We start from the raw sequence: 23641 nt of genomic DNA, 5'->3' as shown, positions 1-23641 counted from the left end.
TACTTTTTTTTACATGATCCACCATGGGATATGAACAAGCAATCATCTGATTGCTTGTTCTTGATAATACTCTGCAATACTAATGTATTGCAGGGTATTATCAGTGCCAGCCTATGCAGATGCATAGGCTGACACTTTGCCTTTAAGATGACGTCACAGACGCCATCTTAAAGGTAAACCCTCCAGGCTTCTCTGGGGTCCCGATCGGACCCCAGAGGTGCCAAAACAGCGATCGCCCCCCCCGAAAACGGTGCGGGGGGGCCGATCGTGGGGTAAAGACCCCCAGAAGGCATGTTAAATGCCGCGGTCGCGTTGACCGTGGCATTTAACGGGTTAAACACCCGCGATCGGAGCCCACTCCGACCGCGGGTGTTAGCCGGGGATGTCAACGGTAGATTACCGTTGAAATCCCGCGGCTAACGATGCCGGTTCGGCTGCTATACAGCGCTGAACCGGCATCGTCTCTGCGCAGTAGCTGTACTGCGCTGAGCGCTATTCGTGGGACTCAGCGCAGTACAGCTACGGCGCAGAGCGCTAAGGGGTTAAAGATTTTTTAGACATAGGCGCCTTCATGCAAGTTTGATTCAAACTGAAACATTTTATAAAAAATACTTAAAATTTGACTTTGATGGCAAAAAATGTGTTCCAAACTGAATATTTACATTCACATCTCCTAAATGTAATACATGAACATGTGTAGAGTTCACATATGTCCAATATTCATATGTTCACATAAATAAATCCACATAATCACTAAAACTGTATTAACTAGATATCTGCTTATGAAATAAAAGGCAATAAGAGAGAAAGTGTGTTCTTAGATAGTTCTGCATAGAGAAGGGTTAAAAACATGATTATTGGTTGATATTATCCCTTCTCAAAATGTAGTAACATATAAAGTGAATATTTCCATTATCTGTGAGGTGCAGCAGCTCCTGTGTGCAGCAAACTCTGATGGCTAAGAATCTGGAGGGGGGCGCACGTCAGAGAGCTGTATCTCTGGCTCTGTGACACATAGAACCTCACTTCTTTTTTTCCTATGAAAGAAGAGAGTCTCCTCTTTTATATGAATCTAAATTTATGTTTCTAAATGTCAGGAAAACTGAGATATTAACTGTTAAACTGCCGTCTGGAGTAATTTTTATATATAAAAATGGCACCTGATATTCTCACTTTAAACCTGAATATCTTTGGATCCATGGCACCTAGAAACAAAATTCAAGAAGAGATTGTTTCCTTTTCTTTCCTTTGCCTACCCATAGCGCCGGCCCTGAGCTTCAGGATCGGGCTACCAGCAGTGCAGAGCTTGCTCAGGGATGGCAGCAGGCAGGTGTGAGTGCATCTGCACGCACTGTGAGGTGGCGACTCTTGGAGCAAGACCTGGTGTGAAGGAGGGCAGCAAAGAAGCCACTTCTCTCCAGAAAAACCATCAGGGACAGACTGATATTCTGCAAAAGGTACAGGGAGGGGACTGCTGAGGACTGGGGTAAAGTCATTTTCTCTGATGAATCCCCTTTGCGATTGTTTGGAACATCTGGAAAACAGCTTGTTCGGAGAGGACAAGGTGAGCGATACCACCAGTCTTGTCTCATGCCAACTGTAAAGCATCCTGCAACCATTCATGTGTTGGGCGGCTTCTCAGCCAAGGGAATCGTCTCTCACAGTCTTACCTAAAAAACACATCCATGAATAAAGAATGGGACAAGAATGTCCTCCAAGAGCAGTTTGGTGAACAACAATGCCTTTTCCAGCATGATGGAGCAGCTTGCCATAAAGCAAAGGTGATAACTAAATGGCTCAGGGAACAAAACATAGAGATTTGGGGTCCATGGCCTGGAAACTCCCCAGATCTTAATCCCATTGAGAACTTGTGATCAATCATCAAGAGACGGGTGGATAAACAAAAACCAACAAATTGTGACAAAATGCAAGTATTGATTGTGCAAGAATGGACGGCTATCAGTCAGGATTTGGTCCAGAAGTTGATTGAGAGCTGCCAGGGAGAATTTCAGAGGTCCTGAAGAAGAACACTGCAAATCAACACTGCAAATATTGACTTGCTGCAGTAACTCACTCTGTCAATAAAAGCTTTTGTTACTCACAATATGATTGCACTTGTATTTCTGTATGTGATAAAAACATCTGACAAACACATAAAAACCAGAGGGCAACAGATCATGTGAAAATGTAATGTTTGTGTCATTCTCAAAACTTATGGCCATGACTGTAGTCACCTCTGTAGCGAAGTGTATAGAATGGAGCTGCCTCCTCACTGGTGAATGGTCTAGAATGGAGTTGCTGGAGTAAGGACTTTGCTGTTATCAGGGCGCTCTCCATCTTGCCGGTGATAACGCTTCCCCCTCCTCCTCCTCTTCCTCAGTGGCTCGGGGCCGGGGCCGTGTCTTGGGGGGGCGGGTGTTTACACCACACGTGGGGGCAGCGCCTCCTCCTTCTCACTGTAGTGCTAGCGCTAGGAGCAGCAGCATGGCGGAGGAGGACAGAGCTGCCATCACCCCCCGCAGCACCTCGGTGTCCCGGCTCTCCAAGGCCTTGTCACACACCCACCTGGACCTGCTGGAGCAGGATGCCATGCTGGCATCACCCCCGCAGCCCCCGGCACTGCCCCCTCGGGTACCCGGACCCCCCAGCACCCGCAAGAGAAAGCTGTCCAAGAGCCAGAGCCTCTCCGGGTCCCTGGACAGCCTGACTGGCATCGTGAGCGAGGCCCGGGTGCTGGTGGTCAACACGGGGGGGACCATCGGCATGATGTACCAGAATGAAGGTATATTGGGGAGATGGGACACTACAACTCCCAGCATGCACTGGGAGTTCTCTGCAGGGGATGGTGGGGGTTGTAGTCTTGTAAGCTGATAAGAGACAGGCTGTACAGTGCATATTATGGGGTTAAGCCTTTCTGAAAATGATGAAATCCTTGTAAGGCTAACTTCAAACTTCTGCAGATTCCTTGTATTTCTTATCTTTTTTTCCCTGCTGTTAATAATGGACACCTAATTTAAAGCCTGACAGTATAATGGAAGCACAGATGCAGGTGTGAACTGCGCCTAACTTTCCAATATCTAGATCATATGTGTGAAAACTAATGTTTTATATTGTGAACGCAAAATATGACCAATGCTGTGCCAGTACAGATGCAATAGATGCAGATGTTATAGCAACTACTTCTTACTGATGCAATGGGTATTTTGGATTTCATCAGAAACCCCTACAGATCACAGCTGATCACTGGGGTCTTTCTGATCAGCTCATTGTCAAGGAGTAGGGATTGCCCATGGCTGAGAACTCCTCTAGATGTTTTGTGGCCATTGTTGGTGTCAGTGGGATATTTCCATCGGTTATATCTCATCACTGCATTACAATAGTATTTCCTATTGTGCGGTTGGTCCACAGGAAGACCTGAAATCCTGTTTATATCCATTGAGGTACACTGAACACCAGTGTAACGCTACTTACTGCTTTAGCCAGTTAAAAAAAACACAAGTGTATGGACCATCTATACTGTGTAATAGAAACCTTCTCATGTTCCTGGGGTGGTGTTGTCAATAAGGCAAACCTGGATGACTCCTCAATGTCCCTGACTCCACCAAAACTGTCACCGACTGACTCCACAGACCTGTTTTCCAGGTCACTCAATCAGTCCTCAGATGAGTAAATGACCGAGGGCCGAGAGGTAAGTACTTGGCAGCTGTACTGTACTGCTGCTCCACTCGGTGTCCTGACATTGGTTGAATGTGCTGGTGTCAGGAGCAGTAGAGGACCCAGGAGTGGTGAGTACTTGTCAGCTGTACTGTACTGCTCTCGGATCCTCTCCTGCTGCTCCACTCGGTGTCCTGACGTTGGTTGAATGTGCTTTTGTCAGGAGCAGTAGAGGACCCAGGAGTGGTGAGTACTTGTCAGCTGTACTGCTCCCGAGTCCTCTCCTGCTGCTCCACTCGGTGTCCTGACAATGGTTGAATGTGCTGGTGTCAGGAGCAGTAGAGGACTTAGGAGTGGTGAGTATTTGTCAGCTGTACTGCACTCTGCTCCTGGGTCCTCTCCTGCTGCTCCACTTTATGATCTGACATTGGGTGAATATGCTGGTTTCAGGAGCAGTAGAGGACCCAGGAGTGGTAAGTACTTGTCAGCTGTACAGTACTGCTCCCGGGTCCTCTCCTGCTGCTGGTACAGTTCTGCTCTGGGTCCTGATGCCAATGCATACAACCAGCATGGGACATAGAGAAGAGGCTGTAGTGTAATATATGGAGAAGAGGAGCCAGGTCAGGAGAGATTTTTTTTCCCCTCTTCTCTCTGCTCTGGGGTTCCACAGTATTATTGTTTGCTCTGGGGGTCTCCAATATAATTGCTGTAGGGTACTGGTTACTGAATAGTCCAGCGGTATGATCGGAGATGTTCCCCCGTACAGTGATGTATCTCTGCATCTGACTTCTGTGGTGTTGAGCCAAAACTGTGGTTAATCAGTATAAACTGTTATTGTAGAAGCGCTGGACTTGCCACGTTCTTATCGGTTTCGTGATAAGATTTTGCACAATGTTTGTATAGGTCTTGTATGTCGCCACCTCATGATTTTTATTTATTTTATTTTTTTTGGCATCACACGACTGAAATTAATTTGTTGTAGCTTCTGCCCAAAAAACACCAGGCACATTGTGCCTACTGATTTTATGTCTCTGTACCCAAACATGATGTACGGTAGAAGCTTGGTGTGAATACCACACAAGTAGTGTTAGGTTAGGCTTCCTCTGATTGGCAGATTATTTAGGCCCACTGTGCCGCTAGGCAAGAAACCTCGCCAATTTGGTGTGGAGGTGGTGAATGGTGGAAATAATTAAAATTTCTGGCAGTTTTCAAGGAATTGCTATTAATTTGGGGGTTGTACTACAAAAAAACTGGCTTATAAGTCCTGGTAAATGTTTCCCGTTGCCATTGAATTGCAGCATTTATTAGCAAACACATCAGAAGTGGTGATCATGAGGGCAGGCTCTAGTATCGGTGGTAGAGATATGGTAAGGCTTCCCACCCAGAAGCCAAAGCCCTGTGGTTAGCTTAGAAGTCCCCAATACCATGTCCTAACACGCATCTTGGGCTACTGGGGATAAAGTTTTCTTGTTGAGTCCTTTGTTTACAGTCAGATCAGTAACTGTGTTAGAATATAGCAAATACCGTATTTTCCGGGCCGTTAGGCGCACCGGACTATAAGGCGCATTAGTAGAAAACGCCTTATATATGGAAAAATTCCATATATAAGGCGCACCGGACTATAAGGCGCAGGGTGGCCGGGGGCGTGGCGAAGGTCCGGCAGCGTGACAGAAAACGGAGCGGAGGTGAGAGCGGCAAGAGGTGAGCGGTCTCCGGGGAAGGGGGTCCGTTCAGGTGGAGGAGGGCAGCGAACCCTACTTACATAGATCCCCTCTACCGGAGACAGCAGATCTCCAGTGGGAACTGCAGACCGACGCGGCAGAAGTTGTTCGTGCCGCGTGGTCTGCAGTTCCCGCTGGAGATCTGCTGTCTCCGGTAGCGGGGACCTATGTAAGTAGGGTCCGCTGCCCTCCTCCATACATAGGGCGCACCGGACTATAAGGCGCACTTTGGATTTCTAAGGAAATCCTAGGCTTTTATGTGCGCCTTATAGTCCGGAAAATACGGTATATTTCCTATACATAATATGCTAGAATATAGCTAGACATAAACTTGTCACCCAACTTTCTTACAAACAGAATTATGAGGACTTAGGGGCACAAGGGTTTGTGCTTTCTATGTATGTGCAGTCACGTTTCTCCAGTCCAGTTTATGACCGGATTATACTGCAGTGTTTATATGACGGGTAGTGAAGGTTATGTGTGTGCACGCGCGGTCACAGTACAGTGTAACTCTATACATTACTGCTGTACCATGTGATCACTACACGGATTATGTAACACAACCTGGACACGAAACAAACAAAACCTGGAGCGCAGCACTGACATAGGAACCTGAAGCCAAATCTACAGTATCCAGGATTATCCACTTATGTGGTTTGGCAAAGAACATTGTACAAAATCAACAGCTTACAAGCTCCATCTATGTGTCATGTAACTTACTAGAACAACTAGTGCAGAGAAAATAGTATTCCCTATAGCAGTGGTGGCGATCCTTTTAGAGACCAAGTGCCCAAATTACAACCAAACCCACTTATTTAAATGCAAAGTGCCAACATGGCAGCTTTTAATTGTATCTGTGTCCTAAGGACACCAATACAGTTGAATGAAATAGGAGAAATTCCGATTATCATTGGAGCTTCCTTCCAGGGGCCCCTGAACAGTAAGAATTCGGGTGCTCAGAGAAGGAGCTCCAATAATAATGTAGCCTTGTCTGCACCTCCTTGCTCCTCCTATAGTCCCAGGCACCTAAGGATGTGTAGCTTTAAAATAGCATTGATCACAGCACATCCTGGGTGGCCAGGGACTGCAGGTGGAGGTTTTGAGACCTTGCAAACTCTGTGCTGGGGTGATGGTCTGGGTGCCCACAGTGAGTGCTCCGAGTGCCAGCTCTGGCACCCATGCCATAGGTTCGCCACCACTGCCCTATAGGCTACTTTCACACTACTATATGTTAGCCCAGGTTCGCACAGCTCATCCCTCCCCTCTCCGCGGTAGCCCGGGGCCAATGGCAATTGAAACCACCCAGCAAATTTTATAGTTAGAAGGGCTTTCACCATGAAATCTTTGTACATCTGCTCCTGCTCTCAATTCCCCTTTATACACAATAGCCAATTTGGGACCTTCAAAGGTCCTGAGACCCAGATTGAAAGCAGGCAGAAGGGACACATCCTCCTTTCCCCAAGCTTGATTCTAGTACCATATGGAGGCATTGAATTCCAGACATATTCTAAGGCAGTGATGGCGAACCTTTCAGATACCGAGTGCCCAAACTACAACCAAAATCTACTTATTTACCATGAAGTGCCAACATGGCCACCAATACAGTTGAAAGATGGTGGGTCATCATTGTAGCTTCTCTCCAGGAAGAATGGTGGGTCCAGCAGGATGACCTCCAAAGACAATGCAGTTCAGTCAACACCTTCTCACTTTTCCTGCAGTTTCAAACAGCCAGTGAAGTGTTGCTTTAAAGGGAACCTACCACCACGAATCTACCTATAAAGGTAGATCGGGTGGTAGGTGGATGTAAGGGACGTGAGGAGAGCTCTTTTTAGAGCTAATCCTCACGTCCCCGCTAACTTTTGGGAAACTTTATTAACCTAATATGTAAATTTAGTTATGCGGCTACTGGGGCGTGGAGTAGCCGGCACGAGGCTACACAGCGCGGCTACTCCACGCCCCAGTAGCCACATTACTCCTCCTACCCTGTTGTGTCCGGCGCACAGCTCCTCGTAGCTGCGCGCCCTCGTCCGATATGATGGCGTTCTGCGCATGCGCGGAACGCTGGCTGAGCAGTCCCAGCTCCGAGGCCGGAGCTACTGCGCATGCGTAGTAGCCGGCTTGTCAGACGAGGGCGCGCAGCTACGAGGAGCTGCGCGGCGGACACAACAGGGTAGGAGGAGTAATGTGGCTACTGGGGCGTGGAGTAGCCGCATAACTAAATTTACATATTAGGTTAATAAAGTTTCCCAAAAGTTAGCGGGGACGTGAGGATTAGCTCTAAAAAGAGCTCTCCTCACGTCCCTTACATCCACCTACCACCCGATCTACCTTTATAGGTAGCTTCGTGGTGGTAGGTTCTCTTTAAAATGGCACTGAGAGCAGCATCTCTTAAGTTGCTTAGGAATGCAGGAAGATTTGGTGGATGTGGTCCTGTTTGGTGAAATTGGGGCGATGGCCTGAGTGCCCACAGGATGGGCTGCGTGCCATAGGTTCGCCACCACTGTTCTAAGGGATATAATAATATTCATACAGCCCAGTCTTCGTCCGCCTCTGCCTATAATCAATTACATATCTGGCGCATCTTCTCCATCTTCTCGTCTGCACAAGTGTATGGGTCCTTACGGTACATTCCCCTTTAATACCTTCCATGGAGGATAAGTTGGGAAAGGGCCAGAGTATGCGTTGGAATTTCCAGCATAATATATAATAATCTTTCTTTATATAGCACCATCCTATTCTGCAGCGGTTTGCAGATCATCGGTCACATAGATAAAAAAAATTCTTGTATGATCATGATCACATAAAACAGTAGGAGTGAGAGCTCACAGTCTGTAAAATGAAGTGTTTTGGCTGTGTGATCTGATGCAATGTGTCTGCAAGGTTTTTTAGTAGGACATATTACTCACTGCCCTGAATGAGTAGAGGGTGACACATTCAGCTGCAGAGTACAGCAGGGAAGGTTGTGAAGAATGAATACGTTTTCTCATTCACTTTGAAGGGTCCCTAAGAAGATGTATTTTATTGTATGTGCTGTCCTGTTTGTGTGAATTGTTATGTTTTGGGGAAGACGATCATTTACTATTCTAGCAGGATCAGGAGAGGTGCCTGCTTCTTTTTTAAATTATTCTCTACTTTGGTTTTTCAGAATTATTAAAATATAAAAATATATTGGTGATATATCCAACTGCAGAGAACCCCTAGCAATCATCTGTATTGTCCTTTTGCGTACATGTCCCCCACAAAAGGAAAAAAACACACAATTTGCCTGTCTGATTTACTAATAGAATTAGTAGTTATTGTGCTGGAATTAGATTGTAATAAAGTGAAGACTGGGATATCTGGGACAGGACAACCTACCGTCTCCAGCCCCCAATAAATAGATTGTGGGGGGGTTGTAATTCTACTTTATGCAAAGTGAATGTAAATAAAGTTATTGAATTCAAAAGAAGTAAACAATGACATGGTAATTCTTGGATTGCTTGGAGCAGATAAACCTGTTAATGATTTTTTTTTTCTTATTTGCATTTCTGTCCCTTTAGTGTTGGCTCCTCAGGCAAATGCATTTGCCAAGGCTCTGAAAAAGCTCCCAATCCTACACGATGAGCAGTATGCCCAGCAAACCAAGCTCTACGACTTCCACGATTTCCCTGAAAACACTCTGGTTCTCCCGTAAGTGTTCATGTATCACTCATTTTATATTGGCCTAACTTTAACATAAAGTTAGGCCTGATATAATGACATTCATCTTTATATATAATGTATATGTTAGTGCGGCAGTGTTCATCCCATAGGAGTGACAAACGTGCTTGGCACACAGGCAGATGGTTTGTAGATTGTGCAAATATGTTTTCCAGGATTGGACAAGGAGGCCATGGATAACAAATATAAGCTGATTACTGTAGTCAAAGTTCTTGGACCTATGAGTAAGGGTTTCTGGTTTATTCTGCTGATGGTAGATTACTTATAAGGCAGCTCCCTTAAAGGAAATCAAAAGGCACACTCTGGTCAGACTACTTCCGCCCCCCTGGCGTGCCCACCAGTCCACTCCTGCCGCGCCTAATAAGCAGGGAAACTAATGCTGTATCAGGTGGGCAGAAGTGGTCGGACTGGAGCACTTCCCTCTGTAAACAAACAACAAACAGCACTGATGGGTGGCAGTGCGGGTTCGCTGGACAAGGTTTTTTTTCTTTCCACAGCTGGACAACCCCTTTTAAGTAAGTGTTGGGGTCCTCCTCTGGGAAGGCTTTTTTAAAAAATTTGGAGAGGATCCGACTTGAATTATGTGTGGAAGGAAGGAAGAGTGTAAAGGGGCACTGTTATTGTACGTTAGATGGATGGTCATATATATGTCCCAGATGAGGGACTGGGCTGGAACTGGGTCTGCAGTAGTTCTACTACCTCTGCATTCTGTAACCATTGTCCACTGCCCCATAAGGCTCTTCTCACACTGGAGTGTTGAAGGGAGGGATAATATAGTACTTTACCTGGAGTACTGAACCTGGAGCAGCATGTACCACCAGATACATTTTTCTTTTCGGTGCTTTGTGCCTTATTTATACTTATCCCATAGGTTTAGTTACATTGCTTGTCCATAATTTCCTAAAACAAGCAGACCACATTATATTAAAATATTAGAAAAAATCATGCAATTCGAAAGGGCTCACTTTATCTTACAACTATATGCAGGAACAGGAGAGGCATGTCTCTTAACGGTGAATCTTATAGTCTTCCATATATAGAAACCTCACTCCTATGGGGCTTGTGCCATTCAGGGTCTCCCCTGTTATTTTTAGCGTGTGGCACCTGGCAGCCACAAACTGCCTACATGGGTTTGTAGCAAAAATCGCCATATATATTGGTACCCGCTGCACGATGTTGCAGTAAAACAGCATTTCTGACTGTGCGACCTTCCCTCTAGCTATTGGAGTTTGTCATTCAGAATCTGTTGCCTGATACAACAGTTACATTGAATAATTTAATAATATAGGGAACATGCCAGGGAGTCTGAAATGTTACATTTTGAGCATTTTTTCTGATCCCCTAAATAAAGTTAATAATAAATTATGTAAATAAATTGAGATTTGCATACAGGGACTGTATAAATTAATTCCATACCAAGGTTAATTTTGTCATTACATGAGCAGGAAGATAATTGTGTTTGCTCATAAAGGAATTATGGGAAGAGCAGCTCTTGGTCCTCAGACTTCGGGGGCCTGTTAATGATACAGCTGTGCCAAGCATCACCCGACCTCTGAGGGTTACACGAGGCCTCTCGACCTTGAAAGTCGGGGGAATGTATTCAGATGTGAAGCTCAATTAATTACTGGCAGATCTTGGGGGATGAAAGTGCGAGGATCGTTCAGATACCAATTGATGCGCTTCATTCAGAGGTGGTAATGATTCTGCTTAGAGGGATAACTCATTAGCATATGCCAATTAGTAAGCTTCCTTCATTATACATTGTGTTATTGTTTGGGAAGAAGGGAATACACTGTGGTTTCTTAAGGCTCACACCAAGTTTAGTGAATACTCTGTTATTGCTGCATTCTTTTGTACAGTATATTCTGTGTTTAACATCATTGAATAGATCATTAACCCCTTTCCGACGCGCACCGTACTAGTACGGCTCGCGCCGGGTCCCGTTGCATGGAGAGGGCTCGCGGGCCGAGCCCCCTTCATAGCCGGTAAGTCTTTGCTGCATATTGCAGCAAAGGCTTACTGGTAACGCGATCGGTGCTAGCGGGTGTTTTTACCTCGATCATGGGCGACGCCATCTTGCCGCGGATCGTCGCTCCCCGATGACGTCACGAGGAGCGGCGATCCGTCGTCATGGTAGCCTCGGGTGTTCCGAATACCCGGGGCTACTTCGTTTTAACCCATTCATGACAATGTGCTAATTGCACATTGTTATGAATGGGGAGTAAAATCCCCATATACTGCCATACTGTAGTATGTGAACTCACTATAGATATATGGTTCACGTTCTATGAATTAAATGATTTATCTGCCTAACTAGAACGTTTAAAAAACAAAACTTTATTATATAACAAAAGATATTAAAACCTGGGCTAAACTAAATAGCCGTGTAAATATACTGGACTTAGGCTAACCAGTGTGATACCCTTTAACCCTCTGTATGTAGTATGGTGCTAGATAGCCACCAGGGTTAGGGGATTCACACTAGACTGAAATATGCCGTCTCGGCCCTAAATCTGGCTGATTGGTGTCCAGAAATTGATAGCTGGTTGCAAGGTTCATGCATACCAGTGAATTGCCTATTCTTGTATTCCCTGCCTTACGCGTTTCAGCATTGGCCCTTATGACCAAAGCATCATCAGAGGCACCACAACATACAGGCACATTCACACATTTATATGCCGCAGAGCAGACGCCGTAACTACCACATGGTAGAGTTCAGGCAGTCACAGTCGTCTGTCTGCTTCTCCGGCACTGTAGCGGCCGTACGCGCCGCGCGACGCAGCCGGCTATTTATTTAAGAAGCCCCCCCTCCTGTGGGCGGTACTCCATCGGGTCCTCCAATCACAGCGCCCACCTTGCCTGTGACATAGACGGAGGCCCGATCACCTAGACCAATAGTATCGCTCCACCGAGGATCACATAATGCGCGAGAAACGCATCCCTTCAACTGCAGGGGTCACTCTTGCGGTTTTTTGATCTAGAAATTATACCCAATGGCTTTAGGCAAAGAAAAAAGATTCCCAAAAGAGAGCCTATAGAGTAAAGTATTCAATTAGATCACGGCATTGTAGATAAGGAAACTGTCACATAATCATTCCCCATTTCCCAGTACACGGGGTCCCTAGCACCTCTATATGGCATTATCAAGTGCTTATAGATCCACACAGAATCAGATACTCATAAATCCATTTAGAATCAATCAATAATCGCCATATAGCTACTAGGACTTATAAGAAGCAGGCATAGTTAATAGAGTCATTCAGACCCTGCGGCTTTTCGGTGTCCATCACACAGATCCAGCGGGACTCTCTTTGAGTGACCAAACGGTCAAAATCACCCCCTCTTATTGGCGGAGAAACCACCTCAATACCTTGAAATTTAATGCAGAGGGCATCACCCTCATGTTTGTCCCATACATGTCGGGATACAACTGTATCGTCTTTTCTTTCAATATTCCTAATGTGTTCCCTAATGCGTACACGGAACTCCCGTATGGTTTTACCCACATATTGGGATCCACAAATGCAGGTGAGTAAGTAGACGACCCCTCTGCTCCTGCAATTAATAAATTGTTGATTCATAAATACTTGTCCCGTGATCTTACTCACAAAGGTCCTACTCGGCAAGATGGATTGGCACGCCTTGCAGGAACCACATTTGAAAGTTCCGCATGGTGGTTTGGGAAGCCAGGTTTCCACAACATCAGGTTCCAGGTGGCTATGAACCAATTTATCTTTAAAATTCCTGCCCCTTCGATATGTTATCCTCGGAAATTCACCCACCAAATGGCCCACATCTGGGTCCATTTGTAGCAACCTCCAGAAAGTGGACAAGATTTCCTTAACCTGTCTGTGTTGCGCATCATAGGTTGCAATGATGCGTACATCTTCTGAAGATTCATCCCTACTCCGAGGGGTCAGGAGAGTTTCCCTTCTCTGGGATAGAGCATTTTGATGGGCATCTCTGAGGATGGCAGTCGGATAGCCCCTATCCTGAAATCTCTCCCTTAAGTCAGAGGCTGCTCTAATATATTCTGACATATCGGAACAATTCCTCCTAGCCCGGAGGTATTGTCCTTTTGGGATACCACGTTTGAGTGGCGTAGGATGCCAACTGTTCCATGCTAATAGGCTATTTGTAGCCGTTGGTTTCCTAAAGATCTTAGTTCTTAATCCTCCTGACAAGGTCTTCTCTATGGAGAGGTCAAGGAATGAGATCCTATCCTCATGAATCTCTGAGGTCAGAAAAAGTCCTATAGTGTTTGTATTCAAGACCTTCACAAATTCCTTGAATTCCTCTACTGTGCCATTCCACAGGATCAGCACATCATCTATAAAACGTAACCAAATCATTATGTGAGATGTAAAAAGTTCCAACTGGTCATTAAAGACCAGTTCTTTCTCCCACCAGCCCAGGAAGAGATTAGCATATGTGGGAGCACAGGGGCTCCCCATAGCCACTCCCCTGAGCTGGTGGAAGAACTTGCCATTGAATGTAAAAACATTATGTTCCAATACAAATCGTAAGAGGGAGATTACCAATTCATTATGTTTCATGAATTGCATGCCTCTAGATTGTAAAAAATAGGCGACAGCATTGCAACCAGCATCATGAGGTATCGAATTATATAAGGCTTCCACATCCAGACTGGCTAGGAAGGTGCCCTGATCTATTTGAACTCCTTCCAGCCTCTTTAAAACATCCATCGTATCTCTCACATACGATGGAAGCGTCTGGACGAAAGATCGGAGAACCTGGTCCACATACAGGCTTACATTCTGGGTGACACTATCGATCCCTGATACAATAGGGCGACCCTTAAGGGGAGTTGTCCCCTTATGGATTTTGGGGAGACTGTAAAAAGTGGCCACCCTGGGAAATTTGGGTATCAGGAATTCAGATTCAGCTAAACTGATCAATTTGTCAGAGAGTGCTTGGAGTATAATCTCCTTCAAAGTCTCCCTGAACCGTGTAGTGGGATTCTGATCCAAGGCCCTGTAACAGTCCCTATCTCTCAGGATGTTACGGCACATCAGGATGTATTGATCCCTATCCATAATGACCAAGTTCCCCCCTTTGTCAGAGGGCTTGATCACTATGGATTTGTCATCCTCCAGGTTTCTGATACATTGCCTCTCTGCTCTAGTGATATTGTATTGCACTGTTCCCGGATTAGCTTGTAGGTTTCTCAATTCATCGGTGACAAGACTTAAAAATATATCTAGTGATGTATCACTGTTGGTTGGTGGAAATTTCCTAGAGGGGGGCTTGAGTTTAGTAAAAGGGCCCTCCCCCTCCTGCTGTTGCGTTTCATCCACCAGACCCATCATTGCTTCAAAGCACTCCAGGTCTGTATCATCTAGACCTAATTCCTCACACTGTCTCCTACTGTGTTGTTTGAAAAATTTTTTCCATTTTAATTTTCTAATAAATAACTGTAAATCTTTGACCCATGTAAACATATCGAAAGGGGGTGTTGGTACAAATGATAGCCCCTTACTTAAGGTTTGTCTTTCCAAGTCTGTTATTAGTCGTTTAGAGAGGTTTATGATCTGCATCTGGTTTTTAATAGAACTAAATTTCATTTCTGTTTCCTCCTCACCATATAATCGGTGATTGGTGCTTCTCTGGCTAAAAACCCCCCCCGTTGTTTTCTCTGCGGGGCCCCTCTACCTCTATTCCCTCCTCTGGAGCTAGTGCTTTCCACACCCCCCTGGAATTGATAGGGTCTATTCGACTGTTTTCGGGGTGTATTATTTGTTCTCCGCAAGGACTCACTATCAGACAATTCACACTCTGAAGATGACGGTTCAGCTTCTGATATGCCCTCAGTTTTATCAGAGTGTGGAATATTAAAGATGTTTCCCTCTTTAAAGTCTTGTGTGTCGCGACAAAATTGATAGTGTTTACGTTCTTTTATTTGAATTGTAAATCGCTCCACAGTACGTTGTAATATTCCTTCTTTTTTCTCGAACTCACTATTGGATGAGAATTTTTTAGCACCTTCAATATGCTCTTTCAGCTTAAGTGATGTTACTTCTAGCCTGGTTTTCTCCTCCTCCAAGAGGAGTCTCATAAATCTGAGTGAAGAGTCAATTGACTCTTTCTCCCATTTTTTCAAAAAATCAGCTGATCTGATCCTAGCTGCGGGCTGGAGATGTATCCTCAGGCCCCTGGGGACAATATTATTTTTGAGATATGTCTCCAGAGACTGGGTCTCCCACCACCCCCGAATATGATCCTTGTATATCTGGGTAAGATTTTTAAAAGCTGCTGAAATGCTTATACTCTGTGAATCTACTGCCAGCTCCTTTCCGGAAAAAACCTCTCTCGCTTCATCCAGCCATTTATCAGTATTTAAATCACTAGCTAGGAAACCTGCCATCCCCTGTTCTTTTTGTATAGTCTACAATCAAGAAATATGAACTCACTATAGATATATGGTTCACGTTCTATGAATTAAATGATTTATCTGCCTAACTAGAACGTTTAAAAAACAAAACTTTATTATATAACAAAAGATATTAAAACCTGGGCTAAACTAAATAGCCGTGTAAATATACTGGACTTAGGCTAACCAGTGTGATACCCTTTAACCCTCTGTATGTAGTATGGTGCTAGATAGCCACCAGGGTTAGGGGATTCACACTAGACTGAAATATGCCGTCTCGGCCCTAAATCTGGCTGATTGGTGTCCAGAAATTGATAGCTGGTTGCAAGGTTCATGCATACCAGTGAATTGCCTATTCTTGTATTCCCTGCCTTACGCGTTTCAGCATTGGCCCTTATGACCAAAGCATCATCAGAGGCACCACAACATACAGGCACATTCACACATTTATATGCCGCAGAGCAGACGCCGTAACTACCACATGGTAGAGTTCAGGCAGTCACAGTCGTCTGTCTGCTTCTCCGGCACTGTAGCGGCCGTACGCGCCGCGCGACGCAGCCGGCTATTTATTTAAGAAGCCCCCCCTCCTGTGGGCGGTACTCCATCGGGTCCTCCAATCACAGCGCCCATACTGTAGTATGGCAGTATATGATAGGATCGATCAGACAAACTAGGGTTAGAGTACCCTAGGGAGTCTGAAAAATAGTAAAAGTTAAAAAAAAAAAAAAATTATAATAAAAAAAACCCTAAAAATTCAAATCACCCCCCTTTCCCTAGAACTGATATAAATAAACAGTAAAAATCATAAACACATTAGGTATCGCCGCGTCTGAAAATGTCCGTTCTATCAGAATATAATAACGTTTTTTCACTGCGTTTAATCCTGTAACTGAAAATAGCCTCCAAAGTCGAAAATGGCATTTTTGTGCCATTTTGAAAAATATAAAAAAATTAATAAAAAGTCATCAAAAGGTCGCACAGTCCCAAAAATTATAGCAATGAAAAGGCCATCAAAATTCGCAAAAAATGACACCACCCACAGCTCCGTACCCCAAAGTATGAAAAAGTTATTGGAGCCAGAATATGGCAAAATCCCCCAAAAAATGTTGTATTTTTTTAAATGTATGAAAACATTATAAAACCTATACAAATTTGATATCCAGGTGATCCGACCGACCCAAAGAATAAAGTAGGCCTGTCATTTGGGGCGCACAGTGAAAGCTGTAAAATCCAAGCCCACAAGAAAACATCACAAATGTGTTTTTTCACCATTTTCACTGCATTTGGAATTTTTTTTCCCGCTTCCCAGTGCACGCCATGGAATATTAAATACCGTCACTATGAAGTGCAATTTGTTACGCAGAAAATAGAGCTCAAGTAACTGACACCCTTCTTTTACCCTTACATCCCTATAAATTAACTTTGTTATATTACCTGGCATCAGAGGGGGGGGGGGGGGGGTGTCCTGCTTGGCTGTCCCCTCCCATCTACTCCTCCCCATGCCCCTTCTCAGCATGTCAGGAGACCAGTGTGATGTCATCTAAGGTCTAATGCCCTTTACATTTGCAAAATGCACCCTGTGTATGTATCTGATCACATGAAATCACAGCAGTCTCCATGAACTTCTACTCCTGCCCATCCTCCATGGAGACTGCTGTGTATTTTAGACTGTAGATAGCAGGGCCAGGTATTGCGCACAGGAGTGTCGTATTAGGAATCTTCTATTTCTATTCTATTCTGTTTTGTGTTGTAGATTTACCTAATGATTTTTCATGTATTTTTTCCTTCTTTTATAGCCTTTCCAAGCAGAATAAGCGGATTGTGTACACTGTACTGGAGTATTCCCCTCTTCTTGACTCCTGCAATATGACCACTTACGACTGGGCCAAAATTGCCACGGACATCAAGGTATAATGTGTAAATGTTCCGCTGAAAATTCTTATATATAGCCTTTCCACCTCTGTGCGCAACATATGAAAGCTTTTTAGATGAACTTGTTAATAATCAGAAAGTCTCTTTCCCCCATGGATTCTAGGATTAGTATTACAAGTAATTGTACCTTACCCTCAAAAGCTGGGATAACCAATGATCTATTGTCCACATTGGCCCTTCTGTATCCATACCTGCAGTGTCTTAACGTGGACACTAGAGGGAGCTGTGGTAGCACAGGATTTGGGGATAGTAGCAGTAGTCTAGAATGATTTCTCTGTACAAGAAGACTGGAACATGTCTATATATAGATCTCCAGCAGCAGTAGATATACATCCTGATATCTGTATTACTTGTATGTAGAGGGTCGGACTTGCTGTCTTTTTTATCCCATATTTATGTTTTTAATTTAACCCTTCTCTTCCTTCTGTTTTATCCGGAGGTTCCTAAGGGAAACTTGTAATGTCAAGGATAAAATAATAACAATTTTTCCAGACAGTTGTGACTTTTGTATTGATTTTCAGTGTGGCCTTATAACAAGGGTCTGGGGATTGTACCATTATTTGAGTACAGAAGTGTCATTCTTTCCTTTCTTTTTGTTGTCTACAGAAAAACTATGAGCATTACGATGGCTTTGTCGTTTTACATGGGACAGACACAATGGCCTACACTGCATCTGCTTTGTCCTTTATGTGTGAGAACTTGGGGAAAACCATTGTGCTGACCGGATCCCAGGTAGGTCAGAATGTTGTATTGACTTGACATCGTTGTGTATGGATCCTCCTGTTTCCAGAAGGATTGATTTGAAAGTTGGGTCCTTCAGATGCTGCCAGACATATGTATTGCAGTAGCATGCAGGTTACTCCGAGGAGTATGCGCATATTGATGTCTTGCATCTACAAGTCTTCACCTTCTGTCAATGTAATAAAGATCCAATGCCGCTGTTACATCTGCTCCAGGGAACCTGGATGATAAAGCAATATTACTCTTACTGAGCGTCTAGAGTTTAAAGGACATCAACCACCAGGATGAAAGACTGTGTATGCAAATTAACACTTGTGGAGCCTGGAGCCCCTCGGGTACATTTACATACTGTCTTTCATCCTGGTGGTAGATGCCCTTTAATGTACAACCTTTTCTCCTGTGAGGCTGGAAAGGTTGCATATTTACCATTTAGGATCCTTGAAATGGGGAGATGTAATGCTGGTCATATTGTCCTGGCCAGTGCATTACCCTAAAGTAGTGATGGGGAACCTTTTAGAGGCTGATTCCCCAAACAACAACCAAAACCCACGTATTTATTACAAAGTGCCAACACTGCAACACATGCAATAATTTATTGTTCATTGCTCTGCCGCATTTTTCAATCGCATTGGTATCCTGAGAGTATCGGTATGGTTGAAATAGGGATGGGAAATTCGGATAATCATTATAGCATCCCTTCAGAACAAGAAGAATTGCGGTGCCTGCAACAGGAGCTCCAGAGAAAATCTAGCCCAGAATGTGTCATTTTAAAATAGCACTGAGCTTGGCACATACTGTATCGTAGGGGAATGTAGGTGGATGCCTTGTTTTCTGTCAGGTGAACTATGTGCTGGAACAATGGCCTGAGTGGAAAAAAATAGTAGGGTGCTCTTACTATGAAGGGAAAAAATTGCAAGAAGTGAAGAAGGTGCAAAGAAATCAGGTTTGAGTAAGATTGACATTCACTTGTAGGAAATCTACCCTCAAAATCAAGCATGATACGCCAGTGATACTAACTCATAGATCTAGTTACTCTTATATTTGTTATCCATGGTCTCTTTCCTTCTAAAATCAACTTTTCAAATTATGCTCAGGAACCAGAATGGCTTTTTGGGTGTTACCAGAGCCTCTCTGTACTGCAGATTCACAGGCAATAACCGTGTGCAAGGAGCACCTGTGTGCTGAAACTTCATCTGCTGCAATGAGATTACATCAGGCTGTCTCAGAGGGGGAGGATGACACAGTGTAACAGCCTGTGAAGATGTAGCATGGAGGGGCTCTCATAATGGCCCCCAGAACCCTTCTGGCTCATTAGCAAAATTTTAAATTAATTTTAGATAGAAGGAGGCCATGGATAACAAATATAAGAAGATTACCACAGTCACGGTGCTAGGATCTATGAGCACGTGTCCCTGGTTTATCCTGATGGATTTTGATATTCGATGTCCTTAAAGGAAATGTCTATTAAAATCCTGACTAAAGTGAATGAACTACCATAACGTTGAAAATGGAAATTGTACATTATTTTTCTTCCAGGTTCCGATCTATGAGATGCGAAATGATGGTCGAGATAATCTGTTGGGGGCACTGATGATCGCAGGCCAGTTTGTCATTCCAGAGGTCAGATTTTTTATATTTATTTTTTAAAATTTAAATGTATTTTATTTTAACTTTTCCAATAAATGGTATCAGAGCATTTTTAGTCCTAATAGTTTGGCATCTGGCTGTGAAGGCCCTATGCCTCTCTGCGACCATGTGTTTGTACATCCCTAGTGACTTGGTAGGAGAGTCCAGGGTACAAAACATATGTAGTTAGCATGTCCCACAATTTATTTCCCATTAGTCAACAAAAAGGAAAAAAAACGCACATGTAGCTCTGTAGATAATAGGACCACAAATCCAAAACAAAAAAAAAAATTGCACTAGTTTGCTTACAAAACATTCCACTAATGGCTCCCGTGGCTCAGTATTACTGATGCGCTGCCTAGGGATGTTATGGAAGCTTCTTCTTGACTCATTAAATTAGCAAGCAGCTATTCATTTGCACTGGGGCCCCGTCCCAGTGGAATGCCATTTAGTGGATGGAGTAGAGATGTTGTCTTCCCTGTATGGAGAAGCGTTCATTTAAAGGAAACCTACCAGTTAGAATGGCAGGGGTAAGCAGTAAGTACCGAGGTTTTAACACTTTTTAAACTTTAGAGCAGAAGAGGCTTCGGTGCTGCGCGCAACATCTTCCGGCATTTCCTATGTAGGCGCGCGCACAATGCTCTAAAGGTTAAAAATTGTTAAAACCGCGATACAGCGTTTAATAACACTAACGAAAGTAAGTACCGGCACCAGCTCACCCTGAGCTGGTGCTCGGTACTTACTGCTTACCCCTGCCATTCTAACTGGTAGGTTTCCTTTTAATAAGAAATTAATTTCCATCTCTGAACACTAGAGGGCAGTTTACTCTTCAGTTTGTATCTTCCTGTGATGAGGCTCTAGGTCAGTGATGGCGAACCTTTTAGAGACCGAGTGCCCAAACTACAACCAAGACCTGCTTATTTATCGCAAAGTGCCAACACAGAAATTTCATTTGTGATTTATACTCCCTTCTCTGTCACAGTTTTCATTGATATCAGCCCCTGAGGACACCAATAAAGCAGAAAATAGAAGAAATTTGGATGATCATTGTAGCTTCCCTCCAGGGTCCCATAAACAGGAAGAATTGTCCGGGCCGGAGCAGTAGCTACAATGATAATCCAGATCTGTCCACACCTTCCCATTCCTCCAGTAGTCCCAGGTAGAGCTGTCACTTTAAAATATCGCTGTGCACAGCAAGTCCTGGACTGTCTGGGACTGCAGGAAGATACCTGGAGTTATCTCTGGTGAGGGCCTGAGTGCCCACAGAAAGGGCTCTGAGTGCCACCTCTGGCACGAGTGCCATAGGTTAGCCACCACTGCTCTAGGAGAGACGTACTACGTTAAGGAAGGGGCTATGTAGATCCAGGGGTCTCCACTTGCCGTTTATATATTCTGTAATACTATGGCTTAGTTCCTTACTTAGAAGATAAGTTTGAGGTGAGTGACAGATGCTTTCCCTGTCTGTAGTATATGTGAGTTGTATGATACATGACACAGACAAAAGCAGCCCCTAGAATGACCTCTGTTTGGTGGTTCTCCTTTTTGAATATCATGGTACTCATTGCTATGATTTTCATGCAGAGGCTGCCGGGTACAAAACATAAGCTGTAGGTTATACTTTTTTTTTTTTTTTTGTGTATTGCTTTAGTGTATCTATCTGATTTTGAAAGAATTGAATCTAGGAATTACTAGACATGTATTTAGTGGATTTGTTGAAAAGTTGTTTCCCAGAGTATTAGAAAGTTATACTATATTAAGATTTATTCTTATTCTTATTATAGTGTTGGTACTTTCTGCCTCTCCTTGCACCCTGAAGACCATCATCCAACACTTTATACTTCCCCTACATAGTATTTTATCTGTAAATCTAGCTTATTTTAGCGTCATTGTAGGGTCATACATAGGAATGAGCAGACCCCAACTTTAGGCATCTCCACCTAACCCGGACATGTTACAGAGAAGCCATCAGGAAACTTTATGCTCCAAGCAACTAAGCATGACTGTGATTGGCCAGGAGGACACCTGGTGGACAACCACAGACATGCCTAGTTGCAAGGGTAGTAAAGCTGCCTGATTAAGCAACCTGTCCAGGTTATGTGACGGACAGAAGACGTCAAACCTAAAGTTGGCTACGCTCATCTCTACCCATGTGTGTGTGTGTGTGTGTATATATGTATTTATTATACAGTATGCTATTTGATATAAGTAAAAATGGCAGCACTTTAAGAATGTTTTGTTATGTTTGTGGGTTTTTTTACCGATAAAATGGTAGCTTCACCTGAAAAACCCCCATAAACAATCCAAAATTGTCAGTCTGTGATAAAACCACATGCCGGAGAGATTTTTATCTGCATTATTGCATTATTGAAAGTAACTGGAGGTAAATATACAATATTGAATGCTTTTTATAGTATGAGAAAAAAAAAACAAGATAAAGGACATCTGTTTTACTGCCGGTAGATGTCCAGCACTTATGTGCCGGTTTCTTTATACAATAAGTGGAACTGGTTTTTTTGTGCATAATGAAACTAAGAAAAAAAATGTAAATTAGCCGTAAACGCTCAGGCTGACGTCACTTGGGAGGCTTTTGGCATTGCCGGTTTTACTGTAATTTATGTACGCCCCAGCTCTTCCGATGTCACCTGCCGGCAACTACCTCCTCGGGCAGGAGCAGGCGGTATTGTTACAGTGCTATGTGTACATTAAGAGCAAACGTTGCTCCGGTGACGCTTTTTTAAAAACACTTTTTCTTCGTAAATGTGCCATTTCTAGATGTTCTACACAAAACGGCTCCAGTGCATAAAGAAATGGTAGGTAGACAAGGGAATTGATCAAATATCATTTGCTGCTATGACATCAACATTAAAATGGTCATCAGCTTCTTAGACTAGGGCTGGTGGATTGTCTTTGTGTATCTGCACACCTTGTATTACGTGCATGTTTGCCGCGCTGCATCCCTAGATGGTAAATCCGAAATGTAATAATGTAGTATTGTGGTGTATGGACTGTGACAACCCCAGACACACACTTGGATGTATAGCTTGTCCCTCAATTCAAGGGACCGATCCCATTGGAAAGAACTAACCTTTGATCATTCCTTCCCATTTACTTGTGATTGTGTGGAGGAGTCGCACTGTGGAGGAGATGTAATGAATGCTTCGGATAGAATATCCTGTAGTTAAATGTTGCACGTACGTTGTGTTTGTTCCCTGTTAATGTGTGTACAGTATTTATATGGATTAGAGTCATAAGCAGCATTAAACGCTGTACACACAGATACAGACAAAGCCCGTCCTCTCCCGCTGCGCTCCGTATGTAAATGTCACCCTCGCTCCACAACACACGGCCTGTGATAATTGTGCTCTATGTGTACAGGCCAGCCACTGACAACCTGCCCTGTTATACCGGGAGATGGATCGCATATTGTTATGTGCCGTTTAACTTTGTCATTCTGGAATCGACGCCATCGTACAAAGAGCCATTTGTGTGAATTATCTATGTGAGATTATTTCATTTTTTTAAATGTAAAGCATTATTGATGTCAGAGTAACATTTAGAATCTATAATTGGTTTAAAGCGAGTAGAATTCAGCCCATATAGAGATGTGCAGTGCACCAGAGAAAGAATAAAACGTCACATTTACAATGGCCTCAGATTAAAAAGTGTAATCTATGTGAGGGATTACAGTTTCAGCCTTGTAGGGCCTTTCTTAAGACAGGAATAAAAGCGCTGCATATAACACAGATACAAGATTATTAAACGTTTTGGATATGTAAAAGGCCACAAAAACAGTGTATACCAAGTGTCCAGGTAAGCCGAACCAAAATTATTCATATACAGTAAGAGAAAACAGTTTTAATATATCCAGGAACACGTC

General features: G+C 43.7%; 1 protein-coding gene across 1 annotated transcript in view; it reads left to right on the top strand.

The window, feature by feature from the left end:
- The first annotated feature begins 2397 nt into the window (after positions 1 to 2397).
- The window catches only part of ASPG (asparaginase), a 44460-nt gene continuing 23216 nt past the window's right edge, over positions 2398 to 23641 (top strand). Inside the window, exons 1-5 of the mRNA XM_072115913.1 lie at positions 2398 to 2782; positions 8915 to 9044; positions 17262 to 17373; positions 18004 to 18129; positions 19675 to 19758. Coding sequence (XP_071972014.1) covers positions 2485 to 2782; positions 8915 to 9044; positions 17262 to 17373; positions 18004 to 18129; positions 19675 to 19758 — 750 coding nt within the window. The 5' untranslated portion in view covers positions 2398 to 2484. The remainder of the gene's footprint in view (positions 2783 to 8914; positions 9045 to 17261; positions 17374 to 18003; positions 18130 to 19674; positions 19759 to 23641) is intronic.

This window comes from Engystomops pustulosus, chromosome 7, assembly GCF_040894005.1.
Source record: "Engystomops pustulosus chromosome 7, aEngPut4.maternal, whole genome shotgun sequence".
In the NCBI taxonomy this organism is placed as follows: Eukaryota; Metazoa; Chordata; class Amphibia; order Anura; family Leptodactylidae; genus Engystomops; species Engystomops pustulosus.
The sequence above is the reverse complement of the archived record's forward strand: the minus strand, read 5'-3'. Positions and strand labels throughout refer to the sequence as shown.